Below are 27,774 nucleotides of genomic sequence, written 5' to 3' on the forward strand. Positions count from 1 at the left end.
GCCGGTACCCGGATTCTGAATATTTGCCTGTGACCCTGATCTTCTGCCTGTACCCGGATTCTGAATATTTGCCTGTGACCCTGATCCTCTGCCTGTACCAGGATTCTGAATATTTGCCTGTGGCCCTTATCCAGCTAGCACCTGTCATCTCCACCTGTGCTCGGCCACTCCGCAGATCTCCGGCCGGTCCCTAATCTGTGTATTACCTCCTGTTCCTGTGCGCCACCGTGTGGACATAAACTTGTACTACACTGAGTGTAAGTCCTGGGGGCATCCGAGTACCTGTGAGCATAACCAGTCTCTACGGGAAAGGCGGCTGCTATAGGTGGAGACCTCTTCCGCTAGTTCTACAAGTTTATGATGCACTGGCGGCCATAACATGCACATGCACATACACATACACATTCAACTGCACACTTTTAACAGTTAACATGTTTTCTTTAGTCGACTTGTCTGCCATATTAAAAAAAAGTGGTAATATCATTAAGCATTTAAAAGTTACCTTTGTATTAACCATTGTGCTCTTTCGACAGGGAACACCTTTCTTTTTATAAACCAGTATATTGTATTAAAATTCTTGATGAATGGGTCACTTAGTTGGGACCACATTTTTTAGGAATATTACTACTGTGCAGGCACCAAGGATTCAAACCAAGAACCCATGGCTTGTATGAGCATGCAACTATCCACTTGTGTTAGTAACTAGCAGCCTTATGCCTATGTGAGGAGATCCTGCAAACCAGCACTGCTGCGGAGTTCTAAGGTAGGTATGAAGAAGTATGTAAGGTGAAAACATTTTATATTACTACAGTAATTACATAAATTCTATTTATTGTGCCAATTTATCAGCAATGAACTTAAGGATGAAAGTTGCCTCCCGTTGCTCTGTTATATACATTGTTTTTTATTTTATATCTGTAGAAATAGCTTTTTGCCCTCTGAACAATCCACATGCTCTCATTAGTGGTAGTGACAATTGCTCTAGATTTATCATCTCTGGGATACCTGCTCCTACTTTTCTTCCATATCCCTTCCCATAGTAATTAATTTAATTACAAAAAACTAGGCATTCTTGGATATGCTGACTCCTTGGGGTGTCTGTTCTGCTCTCCCGATTGTGGACCTAAACCTGCTGTACTTACCGCTGTTAACAGAGATACAATTGTTCAGCTTCCTATGATCTCCTGCCACCATAACTCATCTATAATGTGCTGTAATCAGCTACTGACTACGACTTGTTGCAGATATTTTAGCCTCAGCAATCAGCACAGTACATTGTACTCGCTCTTAAAGTGTTCCAATTATTTTTCACTTTGTAACACCTATAGAACTAAACAATAGCCAGGCCCGGCGCTCCCATTAGGCAAGGTTAGGCAATTTGCTTAGGGTGCCGGGCTCTGCAGGGCGCCTCAAAATTAAAAAACAGTGGCTATTGGCGTTTAAAACTGTGCAGGAAGTCGGCAGCGGTCCCGGACTTTTCAAAAGCGCCAGGCGTGATCAGCAGATCGCCGATGAGAAGGAGGCGGAGAGTGAGGGGGGTGGAGAGCGGAGGAGGGAGCAAATCAACGCCAGAGAGGAGAGATTCAAACACAAACAACTGGATGGGCACCTTCCCCCCGCCGGACACCCAGCACCAGACACAGGCCGCACGCCGTGTCCTTGAGTAGCCGCATCCGCCGCCAGCAGCGCTCCACCCTCGGCCTGCGCTCCGTACCCCGGTGTCAGCCGCCTCTGCTTTTCCCGCTCTTTCCTGGACTCCTCGCCGCGGCCTTCGCTGACCTCCGCCATGTCCCTCTCCAGCAGACAGAGGGAGTACAAGTGCGGGGACCTGGTGTTCGCCATGATGAAGGGTTACCCCCACTGACCCACCCGGGTGAGTCTCTGCTGACATAATGCGGGTATTAGTAGGACCCAGGGCAACCTGTGGCGCTCCTGCTGACTGTGCTGGGACTTGTTGTTCCACAGCTGACGGAGAGCCACTGGCTGCTTATCTTTCGTAAATACGCCTGGTTACTAATATTAGTTTTTGTATAACTGATACATGGCCTGGGGTATGTATGTATGTACTGTAGGTGATACATGGCCTGGGATACCTGTGTGTATGTACTGTAGGTGATACATGCAGGGCCCTCTTAAGACCATCTTGTGCCCCCGGGCACAGCAGTGCACCGGGGCCCCTATATATACAAAAAAATAAAATAAATAATAAATATATATATATATATATATATATATATATATATATATATATATATATATATATATATATATATATATATATATATGAAGAAAATACTTACCGTGCTGTCAGCTGGCGATCCGGCTCCCTCCATGGTCTCCTCCTCCGTCGCGCTCCGCAATTGATGTCGGGCGGGCGTGATGATGTCACGCCCGACATGCACTGCGAGCGCGACGGAGGAGGAGAACAGGGAGGGAGCCGGATCGCCAGCTGACAGCACGGTAAGTATTTTCTTTTTCCAGGTTTTTTTTTTTTTGGGGCTTCCTCCGACGGGCCCCCCTGGGCTGCAGGGCCCCTGGGCACCTGCCCATTGTGCCCTATGGGAAAGACGGCCCTGGCTACATGGCCTGGGATACCTGTGTGTATGTACTGTAGGTGATGCATGGCCTGGGATACCTGTGTGTATGTACTGTAGGTGATGCATGGCCTGGGATATGTGTGTATGTACTGTAGGTGATGCATGGCCTGGGATATGTGTGTATGTACTGTAGGTGATACATGGCCGCCGCACAGCTTCCGAGAAATCCACGGGGAGGGGAGGGGGGGGGAAGGGCTATGAATCTTACCTGCATTAAGCTGCTCCTCTCTGCTCTGTCTCCTCCCCTCCGCTCACAGACTGTCGGGCGTGACATCATCATCATCACGGCCCGACAGTGTCTGTGAGTGGAGGGGAGAAGACAGAGCAGAGAGGAGCAGCTTAATGCAGGTAAGATAAGGAAAGACGTGGGAAGGGGAGGGAAGCGCCGATTTTGATTGACAGGGTACCTGCGGCGGGGGGCGCCGATTTTCACAGTGAGCCTAGGGCGCCAAGGACCCTAGCACCGGCCCTGACAATAGCAGACCATATAGCTCATTTAATCTTAACTGCACCTAAATGAATACTACGGTTTCCTTGTAACCTATAAAGGAAAGTCACATAACAGACAATTCTTTTTAAAAATGTATATATTATATAACTTCTTGTTGCAACAACATAACTGCAACAAAATCCCTTCTAGCAGACTATAGTCCTCCTATAATTAAGATATATACAATCTTATTTTTATGACTGTTTTTTAGGATAAGAAAATAAATCCGACCACACAGTGTGCTCTATGTAATAAATATGTCATGCTCATATATTAAATACTTTCAATGTAAAATAGTTATCAATTTCCTTCATATACAGATTGTGCTGTAGCAACAAAAGGCAAGAGATTCAGGGCTAGATTTACTAAGCTGCAGTTTTGAAAAAGTGGGGATGTTGCCTATAGCAACCAATCAGATTCTAGCTTTCATTTATTTAGTACATTCTACAAATTGACAGCTAGAATCTGATTGGTTGCTATAGGCAACATCCCCACTTTTTCAAACCCGCAGATTAGAAAACCTAGCCCTCAGCGTGATCCGTCCTGCAGAGTCACCTTGGCAAGTAGCCAGACATGGGAGTGCTTTTCTGGAGGGTGCTGGGATTTAGTAGTGTGACGGAGCACTAATAGTAGGTTAGAGTGGCCCGGACACCTACTTGCAGTAGGAGGCAGTCATATTGTGGGCTCAACCCACATTCATAGGAATGAAGCCTATCAATTCACTAGGAACTAGTCACCAATTACTGATTAATAGATAGCTGAATATGAGTTCAGTCCTCAAAACAGCTGCCTCCACTGTGAGCAGCAAACAAAAATGTTTTCAAAGGAAACCAGTGATCAAAGTAGTGTTTGGCTCTTCAAAGAGATGAAACGTCTACTTTTTCCTCTCTGGCTTGACACAAAATCAGGATATTGGCAAGAAAAGAACAGTCCATCTTAATCTTTCTCAGCCCAGGGCTCATCGTCCATTCCAAGGCGTGTGCTAATGTAGTAAGGAACGAAAGTCTGGAGGGGGAAGTGGTATCCAAGAGAGGTTTGTATGTTGACTGGCATGGCACCCAGACGGGATAATGATGTGGGCAACATTGAACGGTTATACTATCTTCCATGCGATGGATTAATTGTCTGGGAGTAGCTTACTTGTCATGTGTCTTTACTCTGCATTCTAGCACCTAAAGTAGATCAATTGAAAGCACCCGATTTTATAAAAAAAAAAAAAATGATCCTCTCAAACACAATTTGGCCCCGAAAAAAATCGTACTATGCCAAGCTCTTCCCAAAATGTTCACCTTATAGTAGATGCTCCACCCCAACCAGCTCCCAATTATCTCCTTTTATCCTGTTCTTTTGGCTTCCAATATAGAGCCCATGAGAAGGCAGCAATAACCAGTAAGGTAATGATCATTGCCAAGCACCAGGCCCCCAGAGTGCTGGAGAGCGATGGCAGAGAACTATTGTCCAGAAGCCATGTCCTCCGTAGATTCATATCCATAATCAGTACTTCCATCTGGAAATAGGTGCCAAGGATACCACAAACGTGGAATAGCTGGTGACTGTGACCTAGGATGATAAAACAATGCTGGTTTCAGTGAAGGCATTTTTGAGGGTTCATGTCAAAACAACATCATCATCATCATGTATTTATATAGCGTCACTGATTCTGCAGCACTGTACAGAGAACTCATTCACATCAGTCCCTGTCCCATTGGAGCTTAGTCTAAATTGCCTAACATACACACACACACACACACACACACACACACACAGAGACCGAGAGAGACTAAGGGCAATTTATAGCAGTCAATTAACCTACCAGTATGTTTTTGAGTGTGGGAGGAAACCAGAGCACCCGGAGGAAACCAACACAAACACAGGGAGAACATACAAACTCCACACAGATCAGGCCATGGTCGGGAATCGAACTCATGACCTCAGTGCTATGAGGCAGAAGTGCTAACCACTGAGCCACCGTGCTGCCCCAACATGTCCATAATGCCAGTATATGTTTTGTATGGTTACTAGTGTATTTTTAACTAATACAGTATAATCAAAGTCAGTGAGACTGAAAACAAACCTTTAAACCTTTTCTAAAACATGTGTTGCACAAACCAGATATTTTGACCCCACCCCCCTCTCAATACACTTTCTCCTTTTAGCAGATACTAGCCCTAGAGTGTCGTTATTCCAAGTGTCAGGAAGGAACGTTACATTATATAAAAAAAGATCACGGACGTCTGCATTTTAAGAGAGTCCATAGAGTGGCCTTCAGTGGCAGAGGTGGTCTGCAGAGCGGCAGTGTGCTGCATAGTCACTCACCCACGTAATCAAAGCATCCGGGGGCGAGCCTCTCAGGAAGATGCGTGGCAAACAGGAAGCCAGTGAGGAAGGCGAAGACGGTATGCCAGATGTGCATGGTGAGTGCAGCGTTGTGCGCACAGTCATCACCGGAGCACAGAAATAGCTGGGGACAGATAGAATATTACAGGACTGCAGAACACTGAGCATACATAGAAGGTAAATGAATGAAAGGTATAACTATAGTCTGGGGAACTGCAACCTAGCTGTTGGCGTTAATGTAAAATGAGAATGCTGCGGACTCCTGACCTAATTATGGGTTATTCATTCACTATTATAGAAATTAAAAGTTAAATATGCCAAAATAAAACCAGCCCCAGTTACCCACAACTCTACCACTCCTTAGTACAGCAGTTTTTGTGTGGTGACAAATTGTCTCCAAATACCCTTAAAGACACATATACTGGGTATCTGGACAATATAAACACTGACACTGATCATATGACACTGAACAGTCAGCAACATAAATACATAGTGAACGTTACATATGCGGTTTTGGGACAATTTGGTCTAAAAATTACCAAACTGGTGTCCATAGTGTCTAGGTGTATGGACAGCTTAAGTGACCAGGTTTGCTACTCTCATCTCTCTAGATTGTAAGCACTTGTCAGCAGGGGACTTATTTCTAGTGTATCATGGCCTTGTATTTATGTTATACCTTTATGTGTGCTAGTTACTTTGTACAGTACTGCACAAACTGCTGGCCAGATATCAATTATATCAATCATGAAACTACTCCAGGCATTTTAATATCTTTTTATATATGTTATATAACGCTATGTGCATTATCTAATTTTAGTCACAGTGTGAGGAATTATATTTCTTATACAACAAAGTGATCATTTCCTAATAAATGCTGAAATAATAGCAGATAATATATATGTTTTGCATTATACAATACAATAATTGCATGACCCACACACAGCGCTGGCTGTTACTTATTAACTTGCTGGTACAATGCCTGACACCAACTGATTTAATTACAGCCCTCCTCCCAGTTTGCTGCCATGCTTCTGTTCTTACCCGATAAAACAATGGAATGCTGTCAAACAGGTAGAGGTGTGCGAAGGCAGAGGTCCGCAATACCTTGCTGAGTCGCGGGCGAGTGGCCTCTGGAAACCTGCAAACAGACAGACATTGAACAGCCCTGGCAACCTGGCAGCTTGACCTGAACTAACTCAACACACAGACATGATCATCTGTGTACACATAGAACAGTGCTATATAGTGCCGAGATCCAGTATGTCAGCGCATTATATAATATGTAATATATATATATATTAGTGAGAAGCTAAATTAAAACTGGAATGTCATTTAGTGAATGAACCCCAATTACAAATCATGCACCATGTTAAGACATTTGTGGCTTTCAAATATTTTTAAAGTGTACCTGTCAGTACCATAATAGTGTTTTAAAAGGTTTCTCTACAAAAACGTTCAAATTAACCAAGCTGAGTAATACATTTATCCTCCAGTCACCCCCCCTCTCCGCTCCCTCTACACCTATCAGGGTGCATACAGCGTGCTGCACTACTAACAGTGTGAGCAGGCCTGGTTCACAGGCAGGTACACGCATTTGAACAGACAGACAACGGGGGATGGCCTGAGCAAAGTACCATTATATCACTGTGTACTGCCCGTTTATTTTTACATTTGCGTGGAGAAACCCTTTAAACAAAGAGTTACTATTTGCCTAGATGACTGTGTGTCACAAGACAAAGGAGCGGTTCTAATTATCTACAAACAATATTTGTCTATAACAGTGTATGCTACACTAATGCAAATGTTATGGTTTTTGTGGAAGGCCGATAAGCATTTAGTTTCAGGTGAAACCTTGGGAAGCAAAATGATGAGGCCGGTCTGGGTGGCTTCAAGCTAATTTATAAGACAGTAAGAAAAGACAAAAATTCATGGCAGAAACAGCTAGGGTGTCCGCTGTTTCTTGGTATCTATCACTAAATCAGAACACATTGTGATGACAGGTGCACTTTAACGCTTGGTGATTTGATAAACTGCAAATTAAAATCCAACTTTGCAAAACAAGTGATTTAAAAGTGAACTGACCACAAGTGAATAAACTAGAGTGGAAAAATGCTCTTGCAAAGCTCAAGATTTACTCCAGATTTCCCCCAGATTGTAATCCTGATAGATCCATTAGACCGCAGGACACATAGGAATGGTCAGGATGTGGAGGTACCCACACCTTGCCCATTATTTACCTTTCTATCAGGAGCTTGTTATAATGCAGAAGAGGAGCACCCAGCCTGTCGGTGACAGTTATAGAAGTGTGAATACAGCGTTAAGTATCGAGGAGACATAGTAATGAAAAATCAATGATCTCAAACAACGTGCATGTAACACAAAGCTATGTGCTATGCCTCATGTGTGTCTCTGAGTTTCACAATTACCCAGAGATACAAGGTTTGGGATTCTATAGAACCTGCCACATTACATATACAGCATGCATACTTATACAGTACAATCCTATAATATCATACAACTCATTTCAAATGTCTGCAAGGGTCTAATAAATAAAACTGGAAGAATGGGTTATCTGGTCACGTTATTGCAATGCTTTTTTTTTTTTAATCCCCCAACTTCCCAAGCGTTATTTAATATCAAGAGAGAGCTATTTCATATATTAAACATTTATTTATAGAACGCTAGCATACAAACACAGTAATAAAACAAGACAAAGGTATTAACAGACAAAGAGGTAAGAGGGCCCAGCTCACAATCTATAATAAAATAGGAGTTTGATATACGAAGTTAAATGCCGCGTATTGCATATTGGTTCAGCCAGACTGCAGTGAGAACAAATGCTTAGTGTAGTCATATGATCCAGACACACAACAAAGTTGTTTTGTGGGTTAGAAGGCTATTTGAGTATAACAAAAATAATAAATGTATGCTTGTGTGTGAGACGTTCAGAAGGGTGGTAACAGGGTGTAATGTTTTGGGCCAGTTAAGAAAGTGGTTTGGGAGCTTGATAAACCTGTCTGAAGACATGTGTTTATAAGGAATGTTTGAATGCTACAGGTAAGTCTTGTTATATAAGGGAAGGGAATTCCACAGAGTGGGTGCAACCGGAAAGACTCTGAGTAAAGAGATTGAGGACACAGATAAAGGGGAATCGAGTTGGGATATATTATAAGGCTAGCGAAGGGATGAATGTTGGTGCAGTTTTGCCAATGGCTTTCTTTATTAGTAAAAGTATCTTCTATTGGATTTGGTTAAAAGTAAAGGCAACCAAGTTTGGGATTGGCAGTGCAGCAGTAATACAATGTTTTATGAAGAAGATTAGACTAGCCTCTACCTTCACATGGATTGTAGGGATGAAAGTCTAGCTAGACTAATAAGAAAGGAATTACAAAAGTCAATGTGAGAGATCATGAGGTCATGAAGTAACTGTTTTGCAGTAACTTGTGTGAGATACATGCATATTCTGGGGAGGTTTCTTGCATGTATGTAACGGGATTAGAAGACCGGATAGGATGGTGTCTTAAAGACCTAGTAAATTCAGTGTTCTTGTGAAAAGTGAGTGGCTAACAGCGCCCATTAGAACAGAATGGTCAAAGAGAATTAGAAGCAACTAGTCGCATTTAGAGTTAGCAATGATCAAATCACTGACCACCCTAGTCTGTAGAGTGTTAAGATCGAAAGACTGACTGAAGTCTAACAGGTTGTGTGTGGAAAGGTAACGCATGACGCGATTGTAAGCAAGTATCTTAGAGGTTCATGGGAGTTGAGACAGTAATCTGATAGAGAATTTGGGTCAGCTTTAGTTTTTATTTTTTTTTAGAAAAAGAATTACTGCAAACTTGAAAAATGATGGAAATATAGTAGTGGAGAGGGAGCGATTTTAGACTGGGATAAGCAACGGAGACAGTGAAAACTGATTTGTGAGAGGACAGGGTGGACTTGCCAGATATTAGAGTGGGAAGAAGTGAGTAAACGATCGTCTTCATTGTGGCTTCCAATGAAGAGATGATGTAGGAAACTATTTGACTAGGCTATTGGGGAGGAGGATACAATTTAATATCGGATTCTGGCAATCTTGCTGTAGGAAGCAATATTTTGGGCAGTGACGGAAATCAGAAGGGTTAGTGTGGGGTGGACGGAGAACTGATTTAAATTAATTGAAGAAGAGATACATTTATTTGGTAATGCCCATTGAATTTGGGCAAGAGTGGTATATTTGAAAAAGTCCTCAGCAGAAGTACAAGACTTTTCCAATTATGTTCTACACTGCGACACAGCTTTGGAAAGCACAGCGTTTCCTTTGTGTGTCACGGCTGAGATCTTAGTAAATATGAACGTGAAAAGTAATTGGAGTCACTGAATCAAGGGTTTGTGCTAGGATGTGATTAAGATCAGGACAGGAGAATGTAGAACTTGTGGAAAGAAGTTGTTGCAGAAAGGTGGATTGTTGAAAACGTAATAGATTACTATTTGATTTTAATTGCGAATGGTTATTCTTCTGCTAAGTCACTCTGTCTCTACACTGGTTGCCTGTTTTTTTACTGAATCCAATATAAACTACTTTTACTAACCTTCAAGGCCATCAACAAAGCCGCACCCACATACATCTCCTCTCTTGTCTCCCAACTCGACAACTCCATTCTGCGTCTCTCATCTACTCTCATCACATCCTCCCATTCCCGGTTACAGGACTTTTTTTGGGCTGCACCCACTCTATGGAATTCCTTCCCTTGTACAATAAGACTTTCCTCTGGTCGTCAAACTTTCAAGCTTTCTCTGAAACCCACCTCTTCAGACAAGCTTATAATATTCCTCTACCACCACCTTAACCTCAGTAGATTACCCTATTACCACCCATTACACAATCCACACAAGACAACGACCCTCTGGCAAACATTGCTGTATGACTGGGCCATATAGCATACTAATCCCTCTTTGCTTGCCTAGAGATGTTGCCTATAGCAACCAATCAGATTCTAGTTATCATTTACTTAGTACATTCTAGAATCTGATTGGTTGCTATAGGCAACATGTCCACTTTTTCAAACCCGCAGTTTAGTATATATACCGTCAGGAATATAAGAAGTACACAGATATAAAATTTCAAGTAACACCTGCCGGTACATTCTGTATACGTAACTTTGAGAAGTTTCTCAATATGGCTGAAAGCAGAACATTTTCTATTTGAACTTCTGCAATAACTGAATATGTACAAAATCTATAATGGGTAAATACCGCGTCTATACACTAGGCCTGAAAGTGTAGAGAGGTGGATAAACATAACAGAAATGTGAAATGTGTTGAGGATTTGCTTCTTTAAGAATTTGGTTTATACTTCAAAATGTAGAGGAAAAACAAGTTACACAGCAGCACTGACTGCTAAGTATTGAATTTGCATTGTCCAACTTTTTTGTGAGCTTAGCAAGGAAAAATAAAAAACAGGTGTAGTTACTTGCAGGTAAGTTTCAGGTAGTGCTGTGCCTCTGGGCTGCAAGTGATGAGAGGCCAGGCTTTCCCTGCACACTGAGGATAGAAAATGTTACATTATCCAAGTAGTCTAGGAGTGAGGGACATGGTTTAAATAAGGGGGTAATAAACTCTGCTTTATAATGCTGCTATATTCCACTGGGCACAAGGCGTTTCAGATACGTGACCTGCACTTGGGAAAAATATTCTGCCAGATGTTGAAGATTAATGTTTGGCATTTAATCTAACTTTTTATTGTAATTATAAAGCAAATGTTGCATAAAGGAAGTAACAATAACGGAGGATATAGGTCTAATGTAATAAACTGAAGGGGCAGAAATAGTCAAGAGGAAGGTATTGGGCACCTTCCGTGCGGTACCTACAGGCTCCAGGAAATCTAGCCCTGGCTATTTGACGCCTGTATTCACTGATTCTCTATTCTGTAACCTGGGTATAAGGAAATAGCTTTTGTTGAGCTTCATGAGAGGGTGAGTGGGGAATAGTTCAGCTGCATCTGGAGCTCAGGAGTTTCTAGTTTCTGACCGACCTGTTCATGTACATTATATTTTACCCCAATAAATCCCTTGCACATACCTGGAATAACAGGACATGTTAGTACTGATGATGGTGTTGAAAACAGCACATGGCACAAACCACTGGTGGAAGGTGCTGTTCACCCACCGATCTGGGAACACATATGCGGAGTAAGCAATTGCCGATCCTGAAATTAGAAACCAAATTTCACTGAAGAAACAGGATCAGACTACCCATCTATCAGTACATATAGGTTTCATTTACTAGTTTACAGAAAACCATGCCGCTAGGCAGGTGCATATCAAATGGGTCACAAACAGTGGTCTACACTCAACAGACAATTCCATCGTATTTTGCATACTCGCCATTAAAGTGACATTAGAAATACTAAACATGACCCGGGATCTGAGAAGTTACAGCTGAAGTTCTGGGCCAAGAGACAACACCAGAGATGAAACTTAGTGCTACTAAATCGGAGCGTCTCCAAATCGGTCTATATTGTATAAAACCATTCTATAGGGCAACATGAAGCCTTCGTTGTGTATATGTTTTCACTAGTAGGTAAATAGGAAGGTAATTCTATTTTATCTAATATGATATTCCCACCACCCAACCACTGACTAACACACAACTCATGTGGATATGTATAGGAGGGGTACCACTTTAAAGCTAACCTGTTGGGAGTTTTCCATAGACCAGCTCATGTTACCGATAGTGACACTATCTATGATAAAGACCTTAATCGGTTCTTGTATATAGTGTAAAATGTATCTGAAGTATAGTTGCCTACCCAGACTGTACAGACTCAGAGCCCCGTAATCCAGCAAAAAGCAGATGTGTCGAGCTTGGGTAGACATGACATTGAAGGTGTGGGCACAGGTGGACATCAGTGGGTAGATGCAACAGGACAACATGTAAACCAGCAGTGGCCACAAAAACGGGTCATGCAAGGCCCCAGGAGAAGAGAGGACAGACATCATTCTCCATAGGAAGTACCTGCAGAGAGATGGGACATTCTTCTTAGTTTCCTATTATAAAGAAATCAATGACAATTACTAAAGATAAAACTCCAGGAGAGAGATATTTGTGTTTAGCGCCAACCAAGTACACGTCACATTAATAATTAATAGACTATTGCTAGTGGGAACATGCACTGTCTATACATATATATGAAAGTTGTAGGTCAGGAGTTTCTGTTCTGAAGAGCTTTTAATCTGTCCTATGTGACATTACAGACACAAATAAAACAGATAGTGGTAAGGTGGAAGGTGCAGTGTGTGGGACTAAAATGTTTCACATTGGAAAACATAATGGAACTGGTGACATACAGGGGCAGTAAGTTAGTAAAATCAGTCACTAAGGGATGGTGACTTTGAATTATACAGTATACAGAGCTGCTATGCATTCCATGGACATGAACAGATGTATTTTAGGAATGAGAATTATCCAGTGCAATCAATCTCGCAGCACTTTTCTGTGTTCCAGAAAACCTCCATAACCTCTACGGTAAGGCTATTTTAAGCCAGTACTTGGCATTATGTCTAAGGCTGTGTAACACATAATGGGTTATGTCCCGCTGGACCAAAAATTGACACTATGATTTTTACTTATAGCCCTCTGCTCCCCTGCTTCTCCATAGTTTAGCATTAGCCCATCAAGGAGACAAGGCTCAAACAGCTGCAAGGACAGAGATCCAGCATCGGAGAAGAAGATTTAATGGCAAGTACAAATAAAATCCCTTTTTCTCCAACTGCAGTAGGGGGATAGACAATGGGATGTCTCATAACCACTCAACACAAGGGGAGAAATGCTTAAGAAATAACAGTCACTTGGAGGACTTGCCTACCAATAGGACCACTTGGTTGAGGAAATGTGCAGAATCCTCATCTGTGCCAATCATAAATATCAGACGCCTAAGCACCAAAACTCCAGGGTTCTGGTAAGATACACCGTGAAGTAAGAATGAAGTACCGCCTACTTAGCATTTCAAAGATGGGGGCACTAGGACTTAGAATTAGGCTCAATGAGGCTCCAGCATCGTCTGATAAGTCGCTTCCTTGGAGGGTGCTGCTTGATACCTTGGAAAGACTACAGAGGAGGCTGGTTATCCCATATGCACTGGTATTTTGCACAGGTGTAACTGTGGACCACTAAGGTGGGCCGTTAGTGGTCCCTCGTCTAAGGCATTTGCTCCAGAGAGGCGGCCATATCCACGCAGGAAAATTCTGCAGGTGGGAGACAGGTTGCTGGAGTAATAGGCCGCTAATCGAGGGTCCATGCTGCTTGAAGAAATCTGCAGCCAGGGAAAATAGTGCGGACAGGGGAATGTTGGTGTAGGATACACCCCTACCATACACCACGGATGTCCCTTAATATGCAGAATAATAGAAGATAAAAAAAAAAAAAAAAAAAGAAGTCAGAAGACCTTCAGTCCACCTCATGTGCAGGGCACTGTAAAACACTAGAGGAACACAGGGTTAAAAGGTGGAGTCAGTTTTTGTGTCTAATACCTCTCCTAGTCGGTGGCACATAACCCATCCTACTGCAGAAGGAGAAAATATCTCTGTAAGAAATGAAGGGTTTATACTTCGCTAAATATGTTCATCATGCTCTCTCACCCCTCTGTCATGTTTAAGAGGGAGGTGCTGCTCCATCTAAACAGCGTTAGTCAGTTTTGCTCTGCACAAATGCACTGACTGGATTGGTCAAATGACGGCGATCTTAGCTTTTTGTCCTGCACAAGACCCCATTTGGACACTACCCTCCTAAAAATGTGGAAGGGGCTTCCGCTGTCACTAATGGAGTGTGGAGTTTATTTATGAATAATGTATATGAACTTCATGGCTCATATCTGAAAATGTAAATCTTTTCAGATATAAAGCAGTCAAGCAAGGGTGCAACAACAGAGGGGTATATATGCATGTTGAAACAGAACACAAAGGCCTAAAAAAGTAGCAGTACCTGTCATTCATTAATAAATGATATGGGTATAAGAAATTTAATAAGGAAAGAGATGTGAAATGCTGACTGTATAGATAACTATAGAGTAAAATATCCCTTGAAGATCTGTAGGACGTTGCAGTAATCTTGTCAGGGGGTCAATGCATAAAAGGAGTAAAGCAGTTCAAGTATCAATAACTTACAAAAAGAAGAATAGAAGATCCCAGAGATTTGGTTGGACAGATATAACATATCCAGAAAAGAGCAAGTAGAGACTCTGAAATAGAATCAGACAGGATCATTGGCACTGTACGGAAATCAAAATGAGAAGTTCTAGCAGTTTGAAGAACAGAGACAGTAGATTGGCTGATCAGTAGCTGAAGGTATATGAATTATCACAAACTAGCGCCAAGCACCTGCTAGAATTCTAATACCATATCTTACCAGGTAGGAATGAAATGCGTCCAGATATTAAGGGTCTCATTGGTCATTTGGAAGAGGCTTAGGACACAAGCAGCAGCTGAACTCCGTGGGGAACGATATCCACATATAATACTGTCTTCATGAAAGACCTGGGACACAGACACAAAGCAGGTTCTGGATTGTACATGAAAGGATAAATGTTCCCATATGCGTCAGTGGCACTTACCTTGGGCACTTGCTGAACAGTTAGCAGCCTGGGTAACTTCCAGCTCAGCATGGTACTGGCTCAAGGTTTATCCTTCACAGTTCTGTTGAGTCTTCCTGTTGTTGGCTCTTGTAAGGAGTTCCTCTTACTGCTTCTATGGACACGGTGATCAGATGAATGCATCACCAAGAAGCTTTACAGTTTGCACCTCACTGTACACCAACACTGTGCTGCTGCTCCCACTATCGTACCATCCACTACACACCTTATCTGCTTGCTCATTTATCAATATCAGCTGTCAGTATTGTGACGGCCACCCCCTCCCCCCCCCACTACCACCACCACAAACAATAAGACAACCTGACTATTTGGACACAATTCAATTTAATGCATGGAAGCAACAACAATAATATATCATCAGCACACAGGTGCTGCCGATTAATCAGGCAAGGGAGCCAAGAAAATGATTTTGTTAAGGACTAGCCTAGGAAGTGTCAAAAAGTCTAAATTAGACTGTGCACCAGTGAGAGTCACTGAAAAAAGTAAATTAAAAAGAGAGTTTATTCTTTTATAAATCAGTTTGAGGATGCAGAAGACAGCTACAAAGGGACACAACACACTGCATTTTCTATATAGGGGATACACACAATCAGGCCCCTATATAATCACAATTATAGTTCAGTTTAAGTCTGGAAAATGGATGTCCACATACAATATCTTACCTTGTACACCTTCCTAATCCATATATAATCCTTCACCGGGACTCAGCGCCAGGCTCCAGCTGAATTTATAAATGGAGATAACTCCCTCTCTATAGATTTATTGCTACAGTTAACGCCCTGTCAGGTTACTGTCTGCCTAAGAGAGATTGTTTGTAATTCAATGTCATGTCCTAGGAGAATTTAAATCAGAAATGAACATTTCAGGGGTTAATAAGTAACCAAGAAGGGATGGGTTTAGTTAAAGTGTAATCTGGAAAGCAGAAACCAAACTAAATCACACGTACCAGCACCAGCCCTAGTGCATCATATACCTACATGCAGAGTCTGACCCAAAAACACTTTACTAAATGTATTGCAGTCAATAACAGGACAGAGCAGAGCAGTAGATTTTCAGGTCACCCTGTCCTATGCCTTTTGCACATCTACACGTGAACATTTGTATAATTCTACTGCTAGAATATAAAAAAAAAAAAAAAAGCTTAGTAGACCTGTATAGTTTGTATCTCTAACACCTAACCTGTCATTTACAAAGTAATGTGATTGCTTACGAAATTAGACGTGTGAACTCGAAGCACACACCACACACTCACCTTAGACACACCACACACTCACCTTAGACACACCACACACTCACCTTAGACACACCACACACTCACCTTAGACACACCACACACTCACCTTAAGACACACCACACACTCACCTTAAGACACACCACACACTCACCTTAGACACACCACACACTCACCTTAAGACACACCACACACTCACCTTAAACACACCACAAGGGCATTCCATCCAGGTTTGATTTTTCTCTCACTCTTATAGCAGCATTTTACCACCAACTTCACCTTTCTCCTCCTCTCAACACTCTCACTCCTCCTCAAAATGCGTTTGATTGTGTTTGTTGCCCCAAACACCCTGGACTTGTCTGACTGGTTTGTGGGGAGACAGCAACCAAAACCGACTTAATAGTGAATGGCAGGACTGTGTGACTCAGCGACATGCTTTCAATATAACTTGAAGCAAGTCCTTTGCAACATGAGAAAAAAAAATAATTAATATTACAGAGTAAAAGCATCAGAAACTATATTAACGATTAAAGAGGAGAAAGTTGTCACATCATTAAGGAGGGGAGACGCACGTCCTGATGTCTGTGTATTAGTTGGAGAGTCGTGCGTCCTTATGCCTGTGTATTAGGAGGAGAGATGCGCTTCCTTATGCCCGAGTATTAGGGGGAGGTAGGAGGTGTGTCTCCTGATGTATGTGCATTAGGATGAGATGAGAGGTCTGGGTCCTGATGTCTGTGTATTAGGAGGAAGAGGTTGTATTAAGAGGAGGAGGAGAGAAGTTTGTCCTAATATGTGTGTATTAGGAAGAAGAGAGATGTCCTAATATCTGTAAATTGAAGGTTGTTTTTTTCTTGTTTATTTTCAATAATTACAAACAGATAAACCTTGCACCCCCCACCCCTGTAATTAACTAGAACCATATCCCCATAAAGACTGGGTGAACACCTCTCCCAGTAGCTCTGTTATACTAGCTGACAAGTTAGCTCCATCTGTACCACACTTGTGAACAGATTTTGACAATGGAGATACCCTTCTAGACCTCCACAATCCTGAAGTGGGTCGTGTGGCGGATCTCACTAAATCCTAGACCCATCTACCTAGTAGCTGCCCAGAATCCACTTGTCAGTGGGATCCACTACCAATGGCTCTAGTAACAGCTATAGTTTTGCCTTCACAGCACCACTGGCCTCCCATTCCATTTCAATAGCACCCGATCAATGACAGAGTTGACAGGAATAGTTCAGCCTTGTGGTGGTGCTACTGTTTGCTACCCAGCTCCTACCTCTCACTCCAATCTGATTCTATACCAGCTACGGCTAGGTACACACTGAAGAATTTTCCGACCGACGTGTTATCTCAAACGATTGTACCTACGACTGAAGGTCCGATCAGTCTGACGATTCATGCAAACACACCAACATGATTTACCTTCAGATCTGTGCTTTTCATCTGGTCCTCTAGTCTTCAGAGAATGACAGCACAATATTCATTCATTCATTCTTGTCACACTGATTAAAACACCTTGTTATAGCTATTCACGCTGAAAAGAGTCCGACTCTGTAAAAACTATGGCGATCGTAAGCATGAGTGCATACACACTACATGATTGGTCGGAAAGTGTCAAACAATGCGACCAACCAAATGAAACGATGATAGACACTTTGGGATCATCGTGTCACTATACACACTCACACGATATCTGACCAAATGGTCAGATGTTGGCTGATTGGAGGTTTTTCGTGCAATCATCGGGACAGTGTGTACCTAGCCTAACACTTCAACCAATCCACAGACTTGGTCCAACCAATGATTTAGTCTATCATCAGTTTATATAGCGCCAGCAGATTCCGTAGCGATTTACAATTGGGAACAAACAGTAATAAAACCATACTGGGTAAGACATACGTAGAGGTAAGAAGGGCCCACAATCTATGGGACAATGGTTTGATACACAAGGGCAAGTGCCACATCATATTGAATATTTGTCCAGCTAGAATGCAAAGGTTACAAAGTATATAGTGTGATCAGTCACACAACTATGTTGGTCAGAGGGTTGTCGTCTTGTGTTAGTTGTGTAGAGGGTGGTAATAGGGTAACCTAGGGAGATTAATATGGTGGTAGAGGAATATTATAAGATTGTCTGAAGAGGTGGGTTTTCAGAGAACACTTGAAGGTTTGAAGACTAGAGGAAAGTCTTGTGGTGCGAGGGAGTGAATTCCATAAAGTGGGTGCAGCTCGAAAAAAGGCCTGTAACTGAGAATGGGAGGAAGAGATGAGAGTGGAAGAGAGATGCAGATCTTATGCAAAACGGAGCCGTCGAGTCGGGAGATATTTTGAGACAAGTGAGGAGATGTATGTTGGTGCAATTTTGTTGATGGCCTTGTATGTTAGTAGAAGAATTTTATATTGGATTTTTTGAAAAACAGGTAACCAATGTAGAGACTGACAGAGTGACTCAGCAGATGTAAAACAATTTGCAAGGAAAATCAATCTAGCCACTGCGTGCAAGATAGATTGTAGGGGCTCAAGTCTGATTTTGGGAAGACCAGTAAGGAGGGAATTACAATGGTCGATGCGGGAAATGATGAGTGCATGAATTAAAGCTTTTGCAGTGTCTTTGTGCGTATTCTGGAAATGGTTTTTAGAGGGATGCAGCATGATGTAAATACAGAGTTGATGTGGAGAATAAAGGATAGTTGCGAGTCAAGGATTACACCTAGGCAGCAAGATTGCGGGGTGCGATTTATGGTCATGTTGTCCATAGAAATACAAATGTCAGGCAGTAAGCTTCTATTGCTGGGTGGGAATATTATTAATTCTGTTTTTGAAAGATTGAGTTTAAGTTGACGAGAGGACATCCAAGATGAAATGGCAGAAAGACAGTCAGTAAAGCGTGACAACACAGATGGTGAGAGATCAGGAGAAGATAGATAAATTTGTGTATCATCCGCATAGAGATGATACTGAAATCCAAAAGGAGCTTATTAGTTTTCTTAGAGAAGTGGTGTAGATAGAGAATAGCAGAGGACCCAGGACTGAGCCTTGTGGTACTCCAACTGATAAAGGAAAAGGAGTGGAGGCTGTTCCAGAGAAATTAACACTGAAAGAGCAATTAGATAAGTATAAGAGGCTGTCAGTAGAGAAGTTAACATTTCAAGCTGATCACGCACATGTGGCAGTTAGACTTGTATCTCTATATGCACAGTCAAGCTGTAAGCTCAGGATTTAAGAGAAATCCATAAACTCCTGGACCATCTGGATAATAGAGGCCGGCACATCAACCTGAGATTTATGGGGATTACCTGAAGATATCCCTCCCCAGGGAACCATAGATGTTTTAGCTAAAATATTTAACAAAATATTGGAGCAAGACATTTTTGATCTAGCTCACAGGGTGTTAAACATTTTATTAATATCACCCTAACCATCCTGTCCCTCATTTCTCACTTAATGTGGATTATAGCAAGTACTTTTTATAGCCCTTGCTTTTGTTCCCCAGCTTAACAGAGTACAACTGAAGTGTCTAATTACAGGTGGATAAGGGGATATTGTAGCTCATTGTAAATATGTATATTGGTTATTGTATATTGTTGATGTGGCAGTGAGGTTGTTATTCGTTGTCCTTAAAGTGAAGCCAGGGGGATTATGGGTAGGGATTAGGTTGCAAGATACTAGTGAGGGGGAAGGCTAATTAGTATCCATTGTTCTCACAAGACTACTTCAGATGTTTGGTCTACAATCTGGAGGGGGAGGTTCTGTGGAAGTACATCTCATCTCCACTGCCTTCTCCAACCACCCTAGTCCAGGACTCACCAATGTTTAACAAAGAGGCCCTGGGGTTTGCCCAGGGAGGGGAAAGCACTGTGAAAAGTTGACCCTAGATATAAGGAGCCACTCCGGAGGGGAGGATATTCATTCTGAGATCTGATTCATGAAAGGTGCAGTGTAGCTGGTTTTGAGTTTTCATTCTCTACCAATGGACTACAGCTGCAGCTAAGAAACAAACTTCATGGGTCTTTAAGTCAGGACATACAGGTGAGTGTAGCTCCTTAAGTTAGTGGGGTAAGGGACAGATGATGTGGTAAACCTGCCTGGCATTGATTGTTTTTATCACAATAAATTTATTGCTTTGCGTTCTAACTAGATTTGCCTGAGTGACTAATAAGAACCTAAGAAGGTACTGGGTAGGCTTCCCTGGCCTAGGAAGTCACCCGTGGGTGGTCAGCCAGAATGAAGTGGGTAGAATTGGGCCAGAAAACCAGGTATTATCATATTTTTGGTGGCAAGCAGTAGGGTCACTCAGTCCCAGGTCATCTCTGGGTAGAGCTGCAGGGAAACTGTATCGTGATACATTCCAGGGCTCTGCAAAGCAGTTAGCACTAGAAACCAGTTACCACATTATCTTGAACATGCTCCTAAAGACTTTAAGGTAGAAAGTGTCACAAAAAGCGTTGTGGGCTATAGGCGAGGGAAGATGCGGCCTAAGTAAGTACCAATTTGATAAAGGGAGGCGCACCCCGCCAGTGGAGAACGGAAGATGGAGCTGTGTCTCAAGGAGAGGAAATTACAGAGAGGTGATCCCTGGAAGTAAAATGAGTGTGAGCTCTGGGAAGAAGAGAGCAGATCACAGCCCAGTGTTTAAAAAGGTCCCAAACAAAAGGGATGAAACAGTCCAGTGCAACCAGAAGAAAGGTTTTCTAGGATGAAGGACTGTGGCAGTGTCTGCAGGATGGGGATATGGATGCAGCACATTTTGGATTATTTTGATGGGGAGTGCACAAATATTATTATGTGGAAAGGAGCCAGTCTACAGGAGAAATTGGAGAACCTGTTGGATGTATTCCTAATGTTCAAGTGCCTGGAATTTTCAGGATGAACCAGAATGGGATGATTCTACAAATGAAGTTGTTTGTACTATGCAGAATCTGGCCAAGGGAAAATCCAGTTACAATAATAATAAGCAGTACAAACAAGACAAAAATGGACTGTTACAGCACAGGGATATGCCTGATGAATCCCCTGCAAATGTACTAATAGAATCGGTTCCATTAACAGATTCTACAGATCCACTAGAAACAATGAGTACGGAGGAGTTGATCGTGGAATGCCAGATCCGGGGTGTACCGTACCTGTACTGCTTGCACAGGGATATCCTCAAACGTCTTTTAAAAGATCAGGAGAATCCCATAAATTCCTTTAGTGTCTATAGGAAATGGATGCTCCCTTGGGCTGAAAATTATTGTGAAGAAAATTATTGTGAAGAAACCGGGTTTTCTGGCCCAATTCTACCCACTTCAATCTGACTGAAGGTCTTCCTCTAAGATAGGGTGGGGTACGTGTCCCCAACTGAGTAGAGCGACAAGGACTTACCCGACTTGATAAGGTAGAAGGTGGCAATGACGATAGGATGGGAACAGCGAAGCTTTGAAAAGAGGACTTCTCAAAATTGCGATCAATACAGAAGCCGGCACACAGAAAGTCATGTGACTTTCTCGGACTGTGCAATTATTAGGGAGGTTTAATGAGTAATGCAGGGAGCCGCACAATATAAAACGTTTTACAGCAACCCTTCTACTTGGTACATTTTCAAACTCCCTTCATTACTCATTAAACACCCCTAATATTAGTACAGTCCAAGAAAGTCACATGACTTTCTGTGTGCCGGCTTCTCTATTGATCGCAATTCTGCAAAGTTCTCTTTTCAAAGCTTCGCTGTTCCCATCCTATTGTCATTGGCACCTTCTACCTTATCAAGTCGTGTAAGTCCTTGTCGGTGTAGTGATAGTCGCGTTAGTGACTACCACCGCTAAGATATCCCCTCCGTCAATAGAGGGATGTTTAGGGAGAACTGAATTTGACTTTAGCATCAACAAAAAGATATTAAGAATTTATACACCCTGGTATTAGTTGGTCAGAAAATTCATCTTCCTACAATGTCCACGTGAACAAACCACAGCAGACATGGTCCTCCCCATAGAAGCATACCAATTTAGGACACAATTAATGAAGATGTAGATTCTCTAGATTCTAGATTACACCCATCCCTCCAGTCCTCCCCCCCCATGTTTCATCCAACAAACCACTTCCCACCCCTTTCCTCAACATCTATCCAACCTCTCTAGCATATAATTGGTAAACTTTTGTGATGTCTTGTGAAAATCTAGGAATTCTGGAACCTCAATTGGTTTTCAAAGCATTTCATTTTTTGCATTTGTGCTAGTATTGACAAAGATTACATAAAAACCTCCCAATAAAACTGCACAAAATGTCTTCTCCTAAAAGTCCACCACTAGAATACTATGTACAAACAGTAAATAAATGGAAGGCAGGTTTACCACATTATCTGTCCCTTACTCCACTAGCGTTACAGTCACCTGGATGGCCTGACCTGCTGAATCCAAGACCCATGGAGTTCTTCTGAGCTGCAGATGTAACCGCAGGATGCTCAGTCTTTCAGAAGCCTAGACCTCAACACTGGAGTTCCTCCCATGATAAAATAATAAAAAAAGAGAGACACAATCTCCCCCGTGTCTCACTCTACCCTCTATACCCTGTAGTTTTCACACACTCCAAGGGCTGGGTCAGGGGTGGCCTTAGATAGTGGGATCCTCTGGCTGTCTGTCAACAGGGGCTGTTATAGAGGTATATCCCTTCTCATACCAATACATCCCTTGGTCCCCTGCTGGGATAACTCCAAAGAGTCTGGTGGAATACAACCTGAGACAATGGGGACATGCTCGGGTTAATTAATCAAGATGATTAAGTGGCACTCCCAGAATTAACCCCTTACTAGCTTTTTCAGCCAGAACTAGCTTCCAGCTGATCAGGACTTCCTGTAGAGAAAATAGGGGGGAGAATGTATGCAGCTGCATCTCCCCTTACCTGTATCCTGGAAATGAACCCCACCCAATCCTTACCCATAACCTACCTGGCTTCAATTGGAAAACATTGCATAAGAGCATCACTGAAATAACAACAAACAGATTTTTACAATGGGTAACAGAATGACAGTCTCCTATATTGGCATGGCTACAATGTCCACTTATCCACATGTAATTAGACATTGCAGTTGCACTCTGGTGAGCTGGGGAATATTAACAAGGATATAGAAAGTACATGTTGTTATACTCAACATTTTGTGAGAAACGAGGGACAGGCTGGTTAAGGCATTATTAAACTCATTTCGTCACATCTAGTTTCTACACTTCCATTGCAACCTCATACTACTGCCCAAATGTGGCCTGAAGTCCATCACTACCCAGAAGCAACATTCCATTGCTTCACTAAGACCTCCCCCTCCCCCTGTCCCAATCACCCGCCAATGATGAGTGACTATGCTGCCAGTCCCAATTTGGTTCACTAATTTCAGTACAGGTGGTCAAGTGCAATTCCTGACATATAACTATTTCCGTATTCAGATCTCTGCACATTTAAAGCATGCCTGGTTGTATGATTTATGAACAAACATTCACTCCTGATAAAATAGGTATGTGTTGGTCAACGCGATTGGACTAATGTAGTCTCACCACACCAAGATATCAACAGGTGCAACTACTTCACTTTTCAACAATTGTCACAGTCTTTACTTTAGCCTTAGAAATGGGCATGACAAAGGAAGTCCACGAAAGCTGCATCTTTTACCTTTTCATATTTTGACTGAAAGGAAGTCTAAATTTAGGGTCAATTTAAACGGGTACTATAATCCCAAGATTGTTTAAATTGATTAGAGCAAAAGCATTGCAAGTCGTAAATTCCAAAGACTGACAATTTCCGATCTGGAATGTCCCCTTCAGCAAAGTTACAGCATATAACTTCTTCCTTCTAAATAAATGTCCTGGCCGCGTGGTATTAATGCAGGCTTTACTGCATTACTGATGCACCTTCCTATTCTGCTGTAAGTACTGTTGTTCTCCTACACTGTTCACTCTCCTTCTCTACATTTTCATTACTCCTAACCCCTTCCTCAAATGTACTACTTTTATCTACGTCCTACTGCTACATTGTGGGCATCTCTTCTAAAAACTGTTAATCTTCTCTTGAAGACTCTTCATCTAGAGTCTCTTCTTAAATTTCTGACCTCACGTCTCAGTCTACATCATCCGTATCACTATTACCTTCTGTTACATTACCCTACATTACCCTCCACTAGGTCCTCATTCTCTCTCACTCCATTATCACCCTGCTCAGTATTATCTATTCTTTCTCTTTTCTGCTGATCCTTCTCCACCTTTACCTTCTTCTTATTAGTTCTCTCTTCACTCTCAGTCTTCCCAACTGCTTCTTAGATTGTGCCTACATTTATATCTTCCACCTCTATTACTGCCCTCTGTGTCATTATTCCTTTCACTTCCTCCATGTCTTATTAACCTCTCTTGTTAACCACTTGAGTACTGTCTGACTCCTTCCACTGCCCCCCTCCATTGTTTTCTATTGCTGCCACCTTCCTTGATTTAAAAATTACAGCGCCTTCTTTCACACCTCCATTTTTCCATTTGCCGCATTCACACCATGCACAATCTCGGCAGACCACCTGATAATCTCCTACAGCTGCTTCTCCTCTCGAATGACACTAAGCCATGGTGCTGATGTCTAGAACAGACCTGAACCGGAGCGGCATCTGTCTAGTTTCTGACACTGGTCTTCAGTACTGCAGGTCTGGAAGTCGTTATGAGCAAGCTTTTTTTCTTCATTTAACTTTTGTGTATGTCTCTTACTTGGTGCTGATAGCTTTGTTACTGCGTTTATGTCTGTTTTCTGGGGCTTATTAGTTGCTGTCAGAAACTGGAATGGGGCTAGGATCACTTATTGTCAAAATTATCATAGGAAAAAGCAGAATCACATTTGTGTCTATTCGTCTTCCATGCTTTGCGCTTTAGTACTCTGCCTTCTTTCATGTGATTATGGATCTCCAACAGCGCTGTCATTGTCTTACTTTGATTTTTCAAATCTCCAAATGCTCCTCTTTACTCTCCACCTGTTGGTAGTTTTTCAACTTTGCCTTTAATAGGAGCTCGCATTGTGCTACAGGCCTGGCTAAGTTCTACGATTTTCTTTTTAGTCTAGCTCGTCTGCACAGCCTGTTATTTCTATAATAATGTTACATCTCTTTTGTTTTCAAGTCAGAGGCTTCTAGTCCACCCAGAGGCTCCTTAGTATGGTCTTGGAACCTCAATACAGGTATGTACTTGTGCAAGTACCTCCTGATTCTCCAGCCAATTGTGACTCTGCTCCCCTGCAAAGAGGGACGCCTTGCTGGAATTCTATCTCTGGTACTTAGGTGACTGTGGAATCTAGAACTCTGGAGGCCTCGTACAACCTCTATTGTCCTCTTTCCTCCATAAAAGGCACCAGGATTTACATGTGGCCTTCAATTTCTCTGAAAGGTCACACATTTTTTGTATCTTGTTTTTAAATAATACAAAATAAATACAATTATTATAAAAAAATAACAACAACAACAGATTACCAACAAGCTTCCAGCATTGATTGTCTTCACTGGGCCATTTGTGAATCACTAGACAGTATTACATCTGACATGTACCTGCTAAAAACTAAACACTTCGTTATGCATGGAATAAAGTAAAATTAAATAAAACAAACAAAACCCAAAACTTACATGTGCGCCAATGATACTGCCGTTCAACAGATCCCGCGGTGCCAGTAACAATCCAATGAAGGAGATCCTCCACCTCACGCAGGACTTTTTAAACTAACAGTGGGGTTATTGAAACCCATCCCCCATGTAGATCCTTTACTCAAACATCAGGTCACAGACCTTTCTGTCTCCTCCTAATACACAGACCTCACACTGCCACTGATCTCTTCATAATTCACAGACCTCAGAATACAGATGTCTCACCTCTTCTTAACACACATACACCAGGACACAGACCTCTTTACACACGTACTACAACCGGGACCTCTCAATACCACCTAATACATAGACTTAAGGGTACAGTCTTCTCAACACCTTCTTATATGGAGAGAATACAGTTCTCCTACCTCCTACTAATACAGAAACATGCAATCCTCTCATTTCCTCACAAACAACAGGACACAGACCTCTTACCTCCTCCGAACACACAAACATCAGGACACTAACCTCTAACATTGTTCATAAATAGAACCACATCCTAGAAGGGGCATACTCCAGTAATTAAAGTTCCTTATATGACAAAATAACTTGTTTAGTAATAGAAAAATAAACTAACGGTACCTCTCCATATAATTATAATAGGCAATAAATGTTCAGGGCATGTTGAGGCAGGATCTGTGCCAGAAAATCTTGTGTATTCAACTCGTTACCTGGTAACACTAATACTACCTAAAACATTACCATATTTAATGCACTATTTCTATAAATAAATAAGAGATGGAAATATGGAGGGAGTAATACCTGCCACTTGGTCTCACTTGTAGGGTCGGGGCACATGGACGCTTTCCACGCTAGCTTTTTCCCCAACTTCAGAAGCACTCCGGGCTGATATTTACAGTGTTTTTATGGCAACTGCAAAAGTGCAGCACTTTTACACTTCACAGCTTGTAATGAGCGCATCAAACACTCTGGGTGTTGCTGGAAAAAAAATAAAAGTCTAAATTATTAGGAAGCGTTTGTATCAAGATCTTTGGACACTTGTCCAAAGCACTGCTGTCTGGGTTTTTAAAACCCCTCCAGCGATAGCACTTGCATATATAAACGAATGATGTAAATTTGGAGGCATGCTAGCTGCCCGGTGTCTCCCCCTATGTCACATCTCCCCTCTGCCTTGTGAGAGTAAAGTAACGGTAGAAAGAAGCCATCTAGGTGCAAGCATGATACAGAAATTCAAGCCAACACCCAGCTTTTGCCTATAGTGCACGTTGATATTTTAGGCTCTCTCCTGTGCAAAGGGAACAGAGTGGTGTTTAATTCTAATACATACATACATACCGTACATACATACAACAGCATAAGGTACTATGTAAAACATGCTTTTCAAAACTTCTTTAAACACCAAAATTAATCTGATCAGTACGACCAATATGAAAATGTAACAAAAGAACAAAAGATAGCTATTTACAGACATCTAGTAAACACCAACTGTATTTTAAAGACATTTTTCCTTTGGGTGTGATCGCTCTGTTTTTTCTCTCTCATTCTTTGTGCATAGTTGTAGGATAATGTTTAATCTTTAGGCACACCCTTGTGACCTAGTGATGGGTAGTGCTGACAAATAGCAGTTATATTAGAAACACAACAGAACGATTCATTACAATTTTACTCCATGAAAAAAAAATTACATTGAATGGGCAATAAAATAGTTTAGTATTTTATAATCGGTCCCATCCATCAACTTTATTACTAGCTTGTAAACAAGGTTAAAATTTTGCACTTACTTTAACCCCTGTGATTCTAAGTTGATACATGCGTTGGATGCACCATATAGATTCATACATTTCAACTCTTCTGACTAACCTGTATGGTTTAATCCAGTGGTTCCCAAACTTTGC

General features: G+C 41.9%; 1 protein-coding gene across 6 annotated transcripts; it reads right to left on the reverse strand.

Annotated features, from left to right (window-relative positions):
• Nucleotides 1-4,219: 4,219 nt before the first annotated feature.
• Nucleotides 4,220-27,756, reverse strand: PAQR5 (progestin and adipoQ receptor family member 5). Of its 6 annotated transcripts, XM_075207544.1 has the most exons (10): nucleotides 26,698-26,854; nucleotides 16,484-16,647; nucleotides 15,014-15,146; nucleotides 14,809-14,936; nucleotides 12,215-12,420; nucleotides 11,485-11,611; nucleotides 7,662-7,706; nucleotides 6,466-6,562; nucleotides 5,404-5,548; nucleotides 4,220-4,647 (listed from the first exon to the last, which is right to left on the reverse strand). In XM_075207544.1, the coding sequence occupies exons 3-10, from the start codon at nucleotides 15,062-15,064 to the stop codon at nucleotides 4,412-4,414; spliced, it is 1,035 nt and encodes a 344-aa protein (XP_075063645.1). In that variant the 5' UTR covers nucleotides 15,065-15,146; nucleotides 16,484-16,647; nucleotides 26,698-26,854; the 3' UTR covers nucleotides 4,220-4,411. The 6 variants fall into 6 exon arrangements, with proteins under 6 accessions (XP_075063645.1, XP_075063648.1, XP_075063647.1 ...); XM_075207547.1 differs by lacking the exons at nucleotides 16,484-16,647; nucleotides 26,698-26,854 and adding an exon at nucleotides 27,740-27,756; XM_075207546.1 differs by lacking the exon at nucleotides 16,484-16,647.
• Between the last annotated feature and the right edge of the window lie 18 nt (nucleotides 27,757-27,774).

This window comes from Mixophyes fleayi, chromosome 4 (assembly GCF_038048845.1).
Source record: "Mixophyes fleayi isolate aMixFle1 chromosome 4, aMixFle1.hap1, whole genome shotgun sequence".
NCBI classification, from domain to species: domain Eukaryota; kingdom Metazoa; phylum Chordata; class Amphibia; order Anura; family Limnodynastidae; genus Mixophyes; species Mixophyes fleayi.

Bases quoted from the DNA above. Each gene is read 5' to 3' on its own strand.
- PAQR5 (XM_075207547.1), bottom strand. From the start codon at position 15,064: ATGCTGAGCTGGAAGTTACCCAGGCTGCTAACTGTTCAGCAAGTGCCC. The intron at 12,421-14,808 runs GTAAGATATGGT...ATCTCTCTGCAG, and splicing joins ACGCATTTCATTCCTACCTG to GTACTTCCTATGGAGAATGA. The intron at 5,549-6,465 runs GTAAGAACAGAA...ATCTGTCCCCAG, and splicing joins GCATTCCATTGTTTTATCGG to CTATTTCTGTGCTCCGGTGA.